Source organism: Neophocaena asiaeorientalis, unplaced genomic scaffold (assembly GCF_003031525.2).
Source record: "Neophocaena asiaeorientalis asiaeorientalis breed wild unplaced genomic scaffold, Neophocaena_asiaeorientalis_V1.1 scaffold67, whole genome shotgun sequence".
Lineage (NCBI taxonomy): Eukaryota > Metazoa > Chordata > Mammalia > Artiodactyla > Phocoenidae > Neophocaena > Neophocaena asiaeorientalis.
In genome coordinates this window covers 12,939,713-12,955,519 of record NW_020173731.1, presented here as the reverse complement: position 1 = coordinate 12,955,519, position 15,807 = coordinate 12,939,713, and the positions used below count along the sequence as shown (strand labels likewise).

General features: G+C 50.4%; 1 protein-coding gene across 1 annotated transcript; it reads left to right on the top strand.

Annotated features, from left to right (window-relative positions):
• Positions 1–38: 38 nt before the first annotated feature.
• Positions 39–14,330, top strand: PRELP (proline and arginine rich end leucine rich repeat protein). The gene is made up of 3 exons (XM_024750868.1): positions 39–168; positions 8,140–9,125; positions 11,653–14,330. Exons 2-3 carry the CDS (start codon positions 8,156–8,158, stop codon positions 11,826–11,828), a joined length of 1,146 nt encoding a protein of 381 aa, XP_024606636.1. The 5' UTR covers positions 39–168; positions 8,140–8,155; the 3' UTR covers positions 11,829–14,330.
• Positions 14,331–15,807: the final 1,477 nt, after the last annotated feature.

The following is a 15,807-nucleotide window of genomic DNA, read 5'->3' as shown; positions in this document are numbered from 1 at the left end:
TAGGATCCGGTGGAAGAAAAGCCAGGCAAACACAAGCAGGCACACACCACTAGGAGATCAGAACTTCTAGCTGGCTCTCTGCTGCCACAGCTCCACCAAAGGGCGGGGGGAAACGGAGGGAGCCTTGCCGACTAAACCCAGAGCTGAGAGGAGAGGAAGGTGGTGCAGGTAAGTCCAGTCTGGAGATGGGCAGGAAGGCTCCTGCCGCCAGCCAGTTTCTTCCTGCTCTATCCAAGCTAGTTTATTGATCTAGTCTGTATCCTCTCCTTCCTTCCTCCCTCCCTCCCTCCCTCCCTCCCTCCCTTCCTTCCTTCCATCCTTCTTTCCTTCCTTCCACCAAATTTTTCTCCTTTCGAAGGAGCTCAAATTAGTCTTCCTCATTTCTTCTCCACGCTCTTCCTTCTCTGCATCATTCTGTACCCATGTATTTGCTTGTTGCGAAAGCTAAACTTTCTTGGTACAGATGTTTGTTGTAGCGCAGAGTGACGCTGCACACGGTATTTCTACAGATCAAGTTCCCATAGAAACCCTACTCTAGAACCCATCTCTCTGCACCTTTCACGTTTTGTCACACACTGTCACAGGCACACACATGGGTCCCACAGAGGCTGCGCTCTCGCTCCACATGCACACCCACGAATACGCACACAATATGAAGGCAACCTGTCCGTTCACCTCCGCTCTTCTGCATTTGACATGCAGGGCTAGAGCACGTAGTGATGAGACACTGGCAGGGACACACACAGGCACGCTCACACACACTGCATCTTGTCTCTTGCCCTCTCACACGCCTCCCCAGCTGTAAGAGAAAAGAGAAAGTGCGTCTCCCCACTGAGATGGCAGAGCCAAAAGAAATCATGTGTCCTGAGTCCAGGCGGAGTAGGAAGGGCATGAACAACTGCAGGAGCTGGAAGGATTTCTTCGTTCTTCAGAACTTAATTGAGTGGGAGAGAGAAAAGCAGGTTTCCAACCTGCACAGTGTCTTCCTAGTAGCTCTGACCTTGGAGGTACTAATTCCCAGCTCTGGGGGCAATTCATTTCTTTTTTCTGCAGGCAGCTAGAAAAGATTTCTCTTTAAATCCACTTCAAAATTATCCCACATTGGTAAGGGGTCCCTGTGGGAGAGCAAAAAAGACAGTAGTTCCTTAATCAGTCAGGGAGGGGAAAACTGAAGTGGCCAACTGAATGGGGCTTGTTTCCAAATAGGGTGGTCCCTCTCCATCTCCCCAGCTCATTCCTCTTTGACAACACAGAGTGCTACCCGAAGGCAGGCAGGGCATGGGCAAGAGCAGGGTCTCCAAATATGGTTGCTCTTCCAAACGCCCTGAGTGCAGGGGAGGGGGAGAGGGGTGCTTACTAAAAATATAGATGCCTGGACCCCTTGCTCCAGACCCACTGGATCAAGACCCAGGAATCTATTGTTGTCTTAGGACTTGAGGGTCAGCTAGGGTTTGAGAACCTGAACCAGGGGCCTGAAGGAGACCTGTGTGGAATTGAAGAGCCCGGGCTGTTAGCTGCACAGAAGGGCTGTGTGGCTTCCTGGACAAGGACTGTCTGATGGAGGAGCTCCCGAGGGTCCCAAGTGGGCCACCCTCTTTTGTGGAGTAGAAACAAGCACCTGAGGGAACAGGGAAGACCTCCTGTGAGCTCTCACCCTCCCTTCTCCTTGTAAGCACTGACAGGTATGTCGTGGGGGTACATTCCAGAAAGAAATTTCCCCCAAGGTAGCTCCAAAGAGTTTATGTTTCCTCTTACCTGCTAATCTGCCTTCCCTGGGCCCCCAGCGGCATGCGTGGGGCTCCCCTCCATCCCTTCTAGATGCCCCCCATTCCCTGCCCAACAGCTGTCTGTTCTGACGGGCTCACACAGAGGATGGGCTGAACACTCCCCCTTCGCCTTCCTGGGAGAGGGGGCAGCAGCCCTATTTATTGGGCCTGTGGGAGAAGCTGGAAGGGGCAGAAAGGCCAGGTGCAACAGGTTGGGATGGGAAGTCATGGGTCACAGTGGGACTCCACAGCCTGCTGAGGAGAGCAGAGTGCACCGTCCCTGGTCAGCATCCCCTCACCTGCTTCAGGAATGTTAGGGGTGGGGGTTACTGAATTGGAGGGACAGAGTAAACGTTCCCCGAATGGCCAGAGGCATCTGTGTTCTCTCTAATTTGTTGGTTCTGAGACCCAAGTGTGGTCTCACAGGCCCCAAAGAGGAGGAAATTTCTCTGTGTAGGAAGGTTGGGAGAAATCCATGTGCCCACCTGCAAAGATCAGCCTTTCGGTGGAGGGCAGGCCTGTCCTCTGGCCAAGCTGGAGGGAAAGAGACCCCATTATTTTGAAATAATGTCAATAATAGCTTAACATTCACTGAGCCTCACTTTTCACACATTTCCTCACTTAACCTTCAAAATAATCTGATAAGAAGGTGTTAGTATGCCCATTTTACAGATGAGGAAACTGAAGCTTAGTAGAGGTAAGAGATTTCTCAAGAGTACCCAGCTAAACAGCTGATGAGTTGCAGGGTTGAGACCCACATCTACAAGCACCCAGTGCATCAGACAGATTCTTGTATGCTTTTTTTCAGGGCTTGGAGATGTTAGGGGATGGAGGCAGAGAGAAGGATACGGTGAGGTGACAGGCTGTCAGAGGACTAGAGCCATTCTCACGCTTGTTTCTTCCCCAGGCCCTTGGAATGGAAAACTTGCTCTTCTGGACTAGTGGCCTGAGGCCAAAAAAACACTGTGTTTACACTTTGCCTGGTGGTAGACACTGGGGAGACAGATCGTCTCTCCATAATAGTGTTATATTGATTTTTAGCACTTTCTGATCTGTAGCACATTTTAAAGTTGCTTATCACACTTCTGAAAACAACTGGAGGAGGAAGACAGGGATAGGGAAAACTTCGTTATCTCCATTTTACAGATAAGGAAACTGAGGTGAGAACAGGGTCACGTCACTAGGTCGAGGTAGACGGGCTGTGACCCCACGTCCCCTGTCTAATAGGCACCATGATGCACCCCCTGCCTCTGCCCCAATCAGGCTCACGCTTACTCTGATTTCACTCCCCAGGAAAGGGACAGTGCATCAGTGATGTGCTGAATTTATCACGCCTCCATGTCAACCCTTTCCTTACCTCAGGACCCCACAAGCCCTACTTGGAGGCCTTGGAAGAGTCTCAGGCAGGCTGGCTGGGCCTGCCTCACTCCTCTGCTAACAGCCGATCAGAGACCATCTGATTCACCTAGCTTCCAACTCTCTTCTGGGCTTCAGAAAGAGATAAAGGGAACAGGATGGCTTTCAGAAGTCTCAGTTTAGGACAGAAGGAAGGGAATAAAGAAAGAGGGTCATCCCAATGTCCATGGGTGTGTCCAGGGGCAACCCCATCCTCCGTGGTAGGGTCACTGGCTGTGTTAAGCCATGGAGGCTCAGGGGTGACAAGCTAGATGGGAAATCTGACAAAAAAGAAGAACACCAGGAAGTAGCGTGGAGTCATCCTTCTTTAACCCGGGGAGACACACCCAACCTCACTCCCAGCCCAGCCCCAATCCTAGACTCTCTCCATACAAAGCCAATTACCCGTAAACCTGCCCTAATGACTTGGCAAACCCACGTGGACCTCAACCCTGCCCCCAGTCCTGAGGCTAAACATTGCAAGGATCCTGGGAGTTTGAACCTTAAATGAATGAATTTATGAGCTAAGCAGGGACAGGGCTATCTCACTTTAAAAATCAGAGTCTCTCGGACTTCCCTGGTGGTCCAGAGGTTGAGACTCTGTGCTCCCAGTGCAGAGGGCATAGGCTCAATCCCTGGTTGGGGAACTAAGATCCCACATGCCACACAGCGCGGCCTAAAAAAAATAAACAAATAGGTCAAAGTCTCTCTAGAGAATATGCCCTTTTATAAACAAATAAATGAATAAACGAAACCACTGCCATCTGTAGAGATTTTATGCTCTACAACATGACTTAATGTGTGTGATCCTCACACAGTTGAGGAGCCTGGGGCCTGAGGAAGAGGGTCAGAGCCAGGATTCAAGCCCAAATCTCTAATACTTGGAACTGAAATTTGAATTTAAAACTCTCTTAGAAAATGTTCTTAGGGCTTCCCTGGTGGCACAGTGGTTAAGAATCCCCCTGCCAGTGCAGGGGACATGGGTTCGAGCCCTGGTCCGGGAAGATCCCACATGCCACAGAGCAACTAAGCCCGTGAGCCACAACTACTGAGCCTGCGCTCTAGAGCCTGCAAGCCACAACTACTGAGCCCACGTTCCTAGAGCCCGTGCTCCGCAACAAGAGAAGCCACCACAATGAGAAGCCCACGCACCGCAACGAAGAGCAGCCCCGCAACGAAGAGCAGCCCCCACTCACCGCAACTAGAGAAAGCCTGCGTGCAGCAATGAAGACCCAACACAGCCAAAAGATAAATAAATAAATTTATTAAAAAGAAAAAAAGAAAATGTTCTTAAATGAGGGAGTGAATTTTGGGTCAGTCAAAGCAATTGCTTTCCCCCCACAAACGAGCAGCTTTTTGAGAACCGATGCTGGTGAACAGGCGGCAGGAGGAGGTGAGTGGTTCTAGGTGGTCCACATGCGTTCATTGAGCAAGCAGTGAGCACAGCCTGGCAGAAAGCTGGGAGGCGTGCTTGCAAAGGCATACGAAATTTAAAACTCACACACACTTACGACCCAGCCTAAGGCACTGTTATGACTGGACAGAAGGTTCTGGAAGACAGGAACATAAGAAGGTGTGACTCTGGGCTTTGTGAGGAAGACTGTGGCTCCCCTTGGAGTCCAAGGACCTCCAGTCTGTCACAAATTCTGGTTTGGAGACTTAGACTCTGGGGGCTGCCCAGACTCCAGCAGGACGGCGCACTGCCTGATGAGAAAAGCCTTAGAAATCAGCACTATTTCCTAAAGAAGGAAGTGTGTGCGTGTGCGAACACACACACAAACACACACACAGAATGGTTCAGCCACAGGCTAAGAGAAGGGGAATTGAACAGATCCAGTTTCTCCACGGAACAGGCCCAGGAGCTTCTCCGTGGGAACCTCCTCTCATCTCTGAGAGGAGCTTGGCCAGCCCCAGAGGTCTAGAGTGTAGAAGGGTCAGAGGACCCATGGGAAGATAAGAGAAGTTCCCAAAAGGTCTGGCATAGGCGGTGGGGATGAGGAAGTCCTGTGTTCACGTGGATGGAAGGAGTCGGGGGCAGGCCTGCCAGGTGGAGCTGTGACTAACCTGTGATTCTGTCACCCCCGACAATGAGGCCAAGTGCTTGCTGCCCAGGCCCTGAACCACCAAGAAACACCCCTGAGCGAGGGCCAGCTGCCTGAGTCAGAGTCACAGTGCCTCACAGAGCAGGCTTCCACTCTGGACGAGCTTTTCTTGCTTCCCTCAGGGCCCAGCACCAGGTAGATGCTCTTGGTGACAAAGGCAATGAAGGGATAGAGGGCCCAGCCAGCCTGGGAAGACTCCCCAGGGCAGGGCTTCTCACACCACGAGAGATCTCTTGCTTATTGTCAGGCTTCTGGGTGATCAGGAAATTAAAAACTCCAAAGCAAAAAAATTCAAGGTCACAAAAATTGGGGCTCTTAAAAATGCTTGATTTTAGTACACTAATGTTTTAACCACCTGTTTAAAATCTATGTGTGATATGGTTGTGCTATTTTCAAGAAAATTACAGGACTTGTAACATATTAATTCATGGTTCACCAGTTACAAGTGGTGTGGGGTCCGGCAACAAGGCTCAAGTTTGGTTTTACAATGAATGTCTTTCCTTCTCAGTCCTTTTGGTGTATCCCCAAGACTGTTACATCCTCAACTGGAGATAAAGACAAGAATCTAACTGCAAGGTCCTTTGTGATGGGAGGCCCAGGGGACATGGTACTCCAGGACCCCTTGGAGAGGTCTGCCTGGGAAGAGACCACCTTAGAGGGAGGTGAAGAAGCAACAGAAGCTGCAGGGCAGTCTCTTCCCTCCTCCGTCCTCATCTGTCTTCCGCCTTCTTCCTCTCCTTCCTTCCCATACTCAGTATCCTCTATGAGGCCTCGCTCTTGCACACAGATGACGGGAGGGCGTGCGTTTGCTTATGTGTGTGGTACGGGGAGAGGAGTGGTGTGTGTGTGAGAGTGTGCAGGCTGGGTGTCCAGGGGGTATGTGTGAAAGGTGTGGGGAGACGCCCTCTGCCCCTCCAGGGTGGGCTCTGCCCTCTTTCCTGTTTCTTGTTGCATTCAGCTCCTCCCGAGCATCGGACTCAGGACCAAGTAGCTGGTGAGGGGCTTCTATCGTCTTCCTTTGAGCAAAGCCAGCAGGAAGCCGGCACTGGGTCACACAAGGAAAGATGTGGGCTCCAAGGAAAGAGAGGGGAAGCCTGGAACAGAGGCTTCACAGGGTCCAGATGCAGCTGGGGATACACTCCAGCCCACTCTCTTGCAGGGCACCCCAAGAAACCTGCATCTCCAACGTGTCCCAGACCCCAGGAAGGAGAGGGACAGACCACCACAACTGTGAAGCAGCAACAAGGAGGGCCATTGGAAGCAATGTGGAAACAGAGACCCCAGAGGGAGACCAGAGGGGCTGTCACAGGGATGATGGCCCTGGGAGGGGAAAGTACAGGTAACCCAGCCAGGCCAGGGGAGCAAGTCTATGGGAGAAGCCAATTTCCATCTGCAGACTTGGGTCTACTGCAATTTCCCCAGCTTAATTCAACTCAAACTACATGGCCCTGTCTGAGGTGTCATCAGGACCAAGGGGAAAGGCAACCCGAAGACATCCTTTAGCAACCTAGTCCACTATGTCTCTGAGGCAGGAAGTTCTTCTTTATATCCCACCTCAATCCCACCGACTCCGATGGATATGGAAAGCAGCAATACCAGGTCAGGAGAAATGACCCCCACAGCCTTTTTTTAAATCGAAGTCTAGTTGCTGTACAATATTATACAAGTTACAGGTGTACAATACGGTGACTCACAATTTTTAAAGGTTATACTCCATTTACAGTTATTATAAAATATTGGCTATATTCTGTGTGTTGTACAATATATCCTAGTTTATTTTATACATAATAGTTTATACCTCTTAATCCCCTACCTCTGTATTGCCCCTTCCTGCTTCTCTCTCCCCACTCGTAACCACTGGTTTGTTCTATATACCTATGAGTCTGCTTCCTTTTTGTTATATTCACTAGTGTGTTGTATTCCCCATAGCTTTCAGTTCCTTCCTTGTTTATTTCCCCAGGATCCTCCACATCTGGGGAGAAATTCTTGGTGTGTATCCTGCTGGCAAAGACCAGCATTCTCTGAGCTGAGCGCTGGGGGTGAGGGGTGATCAAGGGCAGACACAAGGGTACCTGCAGCCCTTCCTTCCCAAGAGCGCTGTGAGCCCATGGAGACCTGGGGTTTTGTCCTGGGTCTGCTGTTACATAGCTTCCTGGCCTTCACAAGCTACTTCTTTCCTCCAGTACTCAATTTTTATAACTAGTCAAGTCTGGACTTGATTGGTGGATTTCAAAACATTTTTAGCAATGCAACTTTTTTTTCAAATGAATGCCTTGGCTAAACCTCAATATACATAACAGATTAAAAAACACAGAGCTGCTCAGGTTGGCACAGGGGTGGGTTGGGGGTACCCCAGGGCCACCCCCTTGGTCTCCCTCTCTCAGGAGGACTCCACAGAAATGGGGGCACAGCTTGAAAACCACCGAGTTATGGGATCCGTAAGGAGCCTGCAGATGTAACACCCCAGGACTCTAGGGCTCACATATTCTAACATCCCTCCTGTAAGGGGAGTATAAGTGGAGGGATGATTTTCTCATGATGCAAATGGGGACACCGAGGGCTAGAGAGGTTAAGGGTCTTCTCCAGGAAGCCCCGGGACTCCTGATTCACAGCCCAGTGTGCTTTCTGCCAGGATGGCTCACACTCTCCAGAGCAGGCTTAACACATTCAGTGGCTAGGCCTCTGGGAGAGGGATCCAGACCCTCCAGCCCTTGTTACTTTCTCACCTGCTGGATACAGGCAAACGAGGAGATGCTTACACTGGTCCCTCCCACAGCTGCCCCTGGAGCCCATCCTGACCAACTCTAGCTGCAAAGACATGTCCTCTCATTACTGAGGTCCAGCAGGCTGATGACTTCCTGTATTCCTCCCCACAGGGGCGTCACCTGGATCATGAGGTCATCCCTCTGCTGGCTCCTCCCACTTCTCCTCATCTTGGCCTCAGAGGTCCAAGGCCAGCCAACAAGACGACCAAGACCCAGACCAAGGCTCCAGCCCAGACCCAGACTCAGGCCCACACCCAGCTTTCCTCAGCCCCATGAGCCATTGGAGCCTACAGACCTGCCTCCTCCCCTCCCACCAGGCCCTCCATCTATCTTTCCTGACTGTCCCCGGGAGTGCTATTGCCCCCCTGATTTCCCGTCTGCCCTCTACTGTGACAGCCGCAATCTTCGAAAGGTCCCTCTCATCCCATCCCGCATCCATTACCTCTATCTCCAGAACAACTTCATAACTGAGCTCCCAGTGGAGTCCTTTAAGAACGCCACGGGCCTGAGGTGGATCAACCTGGACAACAACCGAATTCGCAAGGTGGACCAGAAAGTGCTAGAGAAACTACCCAGCCTGGTGTTCCTCTACATGGAAAAGAACCACCTTGAAGAGGTGCCCTCGGCTCTGCCCCAGAACTTAGAGCAGCTGAGGCTAAGCCAGAACCATATCTCCAGGATCCCACCCGGTGTCTTCAGCAAGCTGGAGAAACTGCTGCTCCTGGATCTCCAACACAACAGGCTAAGCGACGGCGTCTTCAAGCCCGACACCTTCCAGGGCCTTAAAAACCTCATGCAGCTCAACCTGGCTCACAACACCTTGAGAAAGATGCCACCCAAGATCCCCGTGGCCATTCACCAGCTCTACCTGGACAGCAACAAAATCGAGACCATCCCCAGCGGATACTTCAAGGGCTTCCCCAACCTGGCCTTCATTCGCCTCAACTACAACAAGCTCTCAGACAGGGGCCTCCCCAGGAACTCCTTTAACATCTCCAACCTCCTCGTGCTCCACCTGTCGCACAACAAGATCAGCAATGTGCCTGCCATCAGCAACAAGCTGGAACACCTGTACCTCAACAACAACAGCATCGAGAGTGAGTGGGGGCGGGGCTGGGGTGCAGCCACTGGGAGGGAAGCTGGAGTCTCTGCTGCCTCAACACTTTCTCATGAGCCTCATGGTGGGGGGTGCGAAAAGCACCCAATGGGGCCCTGGTCTTCAAACCTTGGTCTTTCCACTTACTATCTATGTGACCTTAAAAGGATATCTGACCTCTCTGGGAAGCCTCCTCATTTGTAAAATGAGAATGGCACGAAGTTGACGTGAAGATTTAATAGTTTAATATGGATAAAGTGCCCAGAATACCATGCTTGGAGGGTAATAGCTTTTCTCCCTCCACCCCTTCCCATCAGCCCCAGCTCCTTTGCCCTCCAGATCTATAGGTAAGGTAGACGTGGAACATAGCCCCGGACATCCTCCTAAAAGCAGAATGGTGACATTGAAATGTTGACTCGGAGATGTCCTGGGCCTGTCCACTGCAGAAACTGGTAGCTGTGAGGAAAGAGGCTTCTTCCCAAGCCTAAGCCTAGGTTTTAAAGAGTCTGCAAAAAGCATACACAGAGAGGCAGCTATATACTCAGAGTATATACAACTGGTAAAAACGTGCAGCCAGAAGGACATGTCCGTATGCAGGTGCTTTCTGAATCTATCTGGAAGGCTGGAAGATTTACGCATATAAGATAGAACACTTAAGGCAGAATTTGCCTAAGCTACATTGACAGGGTCCCGGGCTTGGGATAAAAAAATTGCAGGCCAGAAAAGAGGCTCGAAGTCACAGTTTTACTTCAATCAAAAATGTCAGGTCTGAGTAGAGCATCAGCAGAACAGTTTGAAAACAAAAGAGAAAATATGATCTGGTCCGTGGACAAAATCAGGCTACGTTCACACAAGGAATGCAGCAGCTGTGCAGATAAAGGACACCACGAGGAAAGAGAAGCAGTCCTAAAATAATATTAGGAATCCTTAGTTTTCGAGCCAGAGGATGAGAGGGGGATTTTTGAATTTCTATAATAGTGAAACAAGCAGGTGGGAGAACAGGCTTATTCACTCATCTGAGATAATTACACAAAAGTAGCGGAAGGCTTCTTAATATCTTGTAAGAAACAAATTCAGGAAAAGGGAAAACTACTGTCTAATTTTACCCTGCAGGTAGCAAACTAATGGAACACATTACCCCCAGGAGGCTGTATAGGCCACAGATCTAGACAGAAATGATACCTTGATTAATCCATGGCTGACAAGTTTCTACCACACTGTGGAAGAACAGGCTACAGGGGTGGGGGGCGGGGCAGTGTATTATCCAGCCTTCTGAGGTTGAAGACAGAAAGGTCACACCCACCCGCACCGTTTCACAGATCTGAGAACTGAGCATCAGGGTGGTAAAGTCCAAAGTCACAAAGGTCATAGGAAGAAAATCCATCAATGTCAGGGCTCTTTCTGCTACTCCAGTGTTGAAGAGAGAAGAAAGGGGAGAGAGGGAAGACGAGGAAGAGGAAGAAGGAGACGAAGAGCAACCACAACAACAACCACAGAAGATAAAAGCAGCAAGACTTCGGGAGAATCAAAAGCTCCATTGAGAAGATGCCATACCTCCTGTCATCTAATAAGAGGGGAAGGAGAAAATGGAAACTCATTTTCCGTTTGAAAGCCTACCACAATTTGGCCATAACTTACCTTTCCAGCTTACCTTCCCCAGAATCGGTCATCAACTTCAGAATCAACAGATTCGTCGTGTCCTAGGGCTCCGTGCCCTTCCCAGGCCCCCTTTCCTCTTCCTGTCATCCCTATTTCAGTTAATGTAACCACCTCTGCTCACCCTCACGCCTCACATCCTGTTCTCAGGAAAACCTCCAGAGTAACCCATCCACCGGCTGGCTTCAGATCTTGCTTCCCCCTATTGTTTCTCCACACTGTAGCCAGATTCATCTTTCTATAGTACAGACCTGATCATAGGACCCTTCCAGGTTTAGCACTCCAGGATACTATGGTTCATATATCCCACCATCCATCTCATAACAACAGTCCTGCTCAGTGCCATTCCTCAGACTGGAAATCAAAGACCCCATCCTTAGTGAAATATTTGAAGGCCTGCCGTAACTGGTGGCCACAACTTACCTCTCCAGCTTAGTCTTCCTAGTACATCACATTGTACTGTGTACTGGTCCCAAACTCTGCCATGAGCTTCTTGGCCCCCACAGTATCGTTCAAATAGGTCACAGCATCAGAACACCATCCCCAGGTCTCTACCTGCTGTAGTCCTATCTTTGAAGGTTCAGCTGAAAGTTTACTTCCTCTATGACTCTTCTGAGTAAATTTTCAATAACAATTGTTGATCAATTCCAACTTAATTTGTTTCGCAAATGGGTAAATGGAGCCTGGAGGTTACGGTCGACTCATTCACGGGTCACGCGTTCCCAAGAACTGGTCAGCCAGTTCCAGAGAGGAAAACTCTAGAGTCCTTGCCCCTGTCTACCCTCTTCTTCCTCTTTGTCTTTTACTCCAGCCCTGTCAGGCCTGATCCCCTGCCCATCTCTCCTGCTGACTTCTCCCCTTTTTCTCCATAGAAATCAATGGGACCCAGATTTGCCCCAACGATGTAGTTGCCTTCCACGACTTCTCCTCAGATCTGGAGAACGTACCACACCTCCGCTACCTGCGGCTGGATGGAAACTACCTGAAGCCGCCCATCCCGCTGGACCTCATGATGTGCTTCCGCCTGCTGCAATCGGTGGTCATCTAGGCCTTACTCTGCCCCTGGAGCTCCTCTGGCCACATTTGAATGCAGTGGCCCAGGTGCCTGTGCCCACCATTTGTTTTCTCTGTCTCCTTTTCTTGCTCTCAGCTTTGCCATTCTTAACCCACCCTCCTGATGCAAGGACAAGCCACGTACTCTGCTGCCCCTGCAGCTTCTAGAGCAAGACTTCCAAAGGCTTGATTTGGTCCACGCAGCTCAAAGACACCCACTGCACATCCAAACTTCTGGCCCCAGAAGCACAGAGGTGTGTCTAAAGACTTCATATTCTCTTCTCTCTCCTCCTCCCCTCATCACTCCTGGGTAAGTCTGGGCTATGAACTGACATCTGGATCTTGTCCTGGCCAAAGCAAGCAGAAGATGGTCAGGGGAAGCCTAGAGGTGAGGTTTGGGAAGTCCTGCTGGAAACTCCTGCATGGTGGGCAGCTCTGGCCCAAAGAGGCTGAGAAACCCGTGTCTCCCTGGCCGAGGATCCCATCTTCCAAAACTGCTGCTCCACCACCCCATTCACTGGTACCAGACAGTGCACCAGCTCTGTGCCAGCCTGTGTTCTCCGGAAAGGAAGTGCAAGGGAATGGCTGAGGGAGGGCAGAGGGTCAGAGATTCACACAAGGGCCTGCATCAGGCTGTCTCTGCATAGGGATGAGATGGGGCCCTCCTTCTCAGCACACAGCCTCCTGGCTGGTCCTCTCTGTTCCAAGAGTAAGAGCAGGGAGGAACATTCCAGGAGAAGAATGGCTCAAAAAACTAGGGATCAGCTGGTGGGAGTCATAGACCCAGGCCGGGCCCCGTGTGGGTGCAGATGGATCCTGCTGCCCCCTTGGCCACTCTGGATAAGAGGCCTGATGCCCTGGGGGAACACAGCATCCACAGTGGAGTGTACAGAGCCACCAACCCCGCCCCGCCATCTGTTCTCTATCAGTGAGGATGGCCCAATTCTTTCCACTCCCGGGAAGCAGTTCCTGAGAAACTGCTCAAGAAGGGGTGGAGCACCTGGAAATCTCCCAGAAGCCTCTTCCACTTATGCAGATTGGCCTCCCCTTCTAAGACAGACACAGCAGTGACACCTGGTGGCTGGTGCTGGCCACATCTGGCTCCCGTGTTCCTGCTCATCTCTCTGGTGTGATTTTCCAAGATCAAGGAGTTGGCCTCGGGTTCCAACTTGGAGAGCCATGGGCGATGTGTATGGTCTCTCTCTCCTCTGGGGTCTAAAGGGCACAAAGGTACAGAGGCCCCAAGGTGGGGGATCTGATTCCCATCATGAGTGAACACAAGTGGGAACCTTCAGGAAACCAGTTGAGGATACAGTTTGTTCCAATCTGCTCTCTTACCTTATGGGTCCCCTCTGCTCTCAGCTTTCATGTGGTACACCAAGGAGGTGGATAAGATCCCCCTCCAAGGACCCTCTGGCGCTCATGTTCCTGCAGCTCCATCCTTTAGACCGTGTTCTAATGCAGGACGAGTCCGAAATATTATCCCTTTCCCTTGCAATAATTTATTCCCTGTATGGACTCTCCTTCCCCCAGAGTTCCCACCCCACCCTGTCTGGCCCAGGTGAGCAGTGTGTCAGGCCTCTAAGGGAAGCCTGGGTTCCACGGAGCTGACTCAACTTCATCTTCCCCTTAACTCCCTCTAGGGGATGCTGCCCCTCTACAGCCTCTGAGTGTATGTTGGTGGGGGTGGGGGCATATGTCCTAGAAATGATTAGGATACGGTGCCCACTCCCAAGTTAGGTTGAAAAAAGTTCCAGAGATGTTTAAGAAATTGGATTAAGCTAGGTCCCTAACTTCAAGAAATTCCCATTATACTCTTATTTTTCCCCTTTGCTAATTTACAGAATATGGGCCCATTTCATTACAGCCTCCGTCCCCCATGCTCGCATACAACTGCTTCATTCTTCGAGGCTGCAGCTGGTTTCTTCGAGGCTGCAGCTGGTTTCTCCAAGGCTCCTGCTTAGAGTCAAGATATTATTGTGTCTGTAAGCAACCTGTTGCTATGGCCTGGATAAGCCCCTTCTGCACCTTATCCCCACCTTGCACCCTCAGCCCCTCTGATGAGGCCCTCAGGGGAGCACAGCTCCTGGGACTCCCCGGGGAGGAGGGGTCATTCCCCAGCTCCTGCCAACCTGAAGTGCTTTGATTCAGCAGCAACAAAATCACCATCATCCTGTTGCCGCATCTGGCATATTTCTGCTTCCTCCATTGCTCCCTGTATCTGTAAACCAGAGGAAATTAAATTGGCTTTACAGCACCACCCTCCCACATACAATGTGCTGTTTTCCCTTGGGCTTAAGGAAGCCCCCTCCTGCATATACAAGTTAACTCTCTCAGTGCTGCTGACATACGCACATACAGGTGTGTAGGAAGGTGTGTATGTATGTGTACTCTGTACATATATCTGTTCTTTCTTGAAGACCGTATTAACTTTGTGCAACAACTTTGACATTCCAGCATGCTTCACAGCAGAGAAAATAAAGTTATATGAAAAATACCCTGCTGGAACTTGACAATGTAAACAGATGAGAATAGTACGTTAAAGTCACTTTGCCACCCCTCTCCCCCGGCCTCCCACCTTCCTTGCTCTGAGAAGACTGGTGGAGAAAGGATCCTATCCTTAAGAAGCTCTAGGAAAATGATTTCAAAAGTTTTTTTGGTGAATTTCCCCCAAACTCACAAGTGTTACAGAAATAATCCCTAAAGTCAAACAGGTAATCTGACAGCTACATTTGAAGCCCAAATCTCCAAGTTCTTTTTAACCCACACATACCAAATTGTTGAGGTCTCCCAAATGCTCAGTACTGAAAGACACAAAACAGACACCATTCCTGACCAGGAAAAGCTAACAGACTAGTTGAGGACAGGTAGTGTAAGATACACAAAACAATGGCAGAGGTGTATCAAGGGCAGTGAGCAAAGGGCCAGCCACATCATCTGGAATGGTCTACATGCTATGCAGATGTTCACAGAAGGGCTAAAACAGGGTACCCTGGAATCTCTCTTCAGGTGGAAGGTTTGTTCCAGAGCCAACCCTGTGGTCCCCCCGGACTACACCATCTTCTTTTGAATGAAAACTGCCGGATGCTGTCCCACCCCTCCCACCCTGCCCCCTAATTTCCTGCTTCAGTTCAATTCAGCACGTTTTCAGCATATATCAACCACGTGCAAGGTTCCCAGCTAAGAATTCAAGGATAAGTAATATATACCCCACGCCACTGAGGAATTCATAAAGGGAAAAATCCATGAATTAGTAATTGCTTGTCTTAAGTGTTTGCAATAATGTTGGGTACAGAAAGCATAGTGGAGAAGGCCTCTGCTTCTGCCTGGGAGAAACCAGAATGGCTCCTATCATTTAAGCTGGATCTTAAGGTTTGAATCAGATTTTGCCAGGTGGGAGAAGGAGGGAAAAGCACATAAACAGGAAAGAAGGGAAGCAGCATGAGAGAAAGATTGGAAGACATGGAGTCTACCCTGTATGGGGGGGGTGTGTGTGTGTGTGCCTGAGAGAGGAAGAGAAATGAGTTCCAGCCATGCAGTTATGTAGCTACAAGCCCTCAGCAGGGAATATACCCTTGCTGTCCAAAAAGCAGGAGGGTTCCTGAAACTTCCACCCCTGCCTCTCTCTCTGCCCACGAACAGGGAAGCAACAGGGTCAGCTGGCCGGACTTCTGTCCCCAGGGCCTGCCACCTCCGTTCCATCATCATGCCCTCCTGCTTTTCCTAATGAGATTCGGATTAGACCAGCTCCGGCACCTCCCGCCACCTTTTCCGGGCTCTCTGGGGGCTGAGCTGCCTGGAACAACAGCATGATCGTTAGACGGTTCCCACGAAGGTCTCACACACACACACACGCACACACACACACACACGCACACACACACACACACACACACACACACACACACATCCCACGGACCCTCCCTGAAATCCATGGTAACCAGAATGTGTGCCGGTGTGTTTGTGAAACCGAG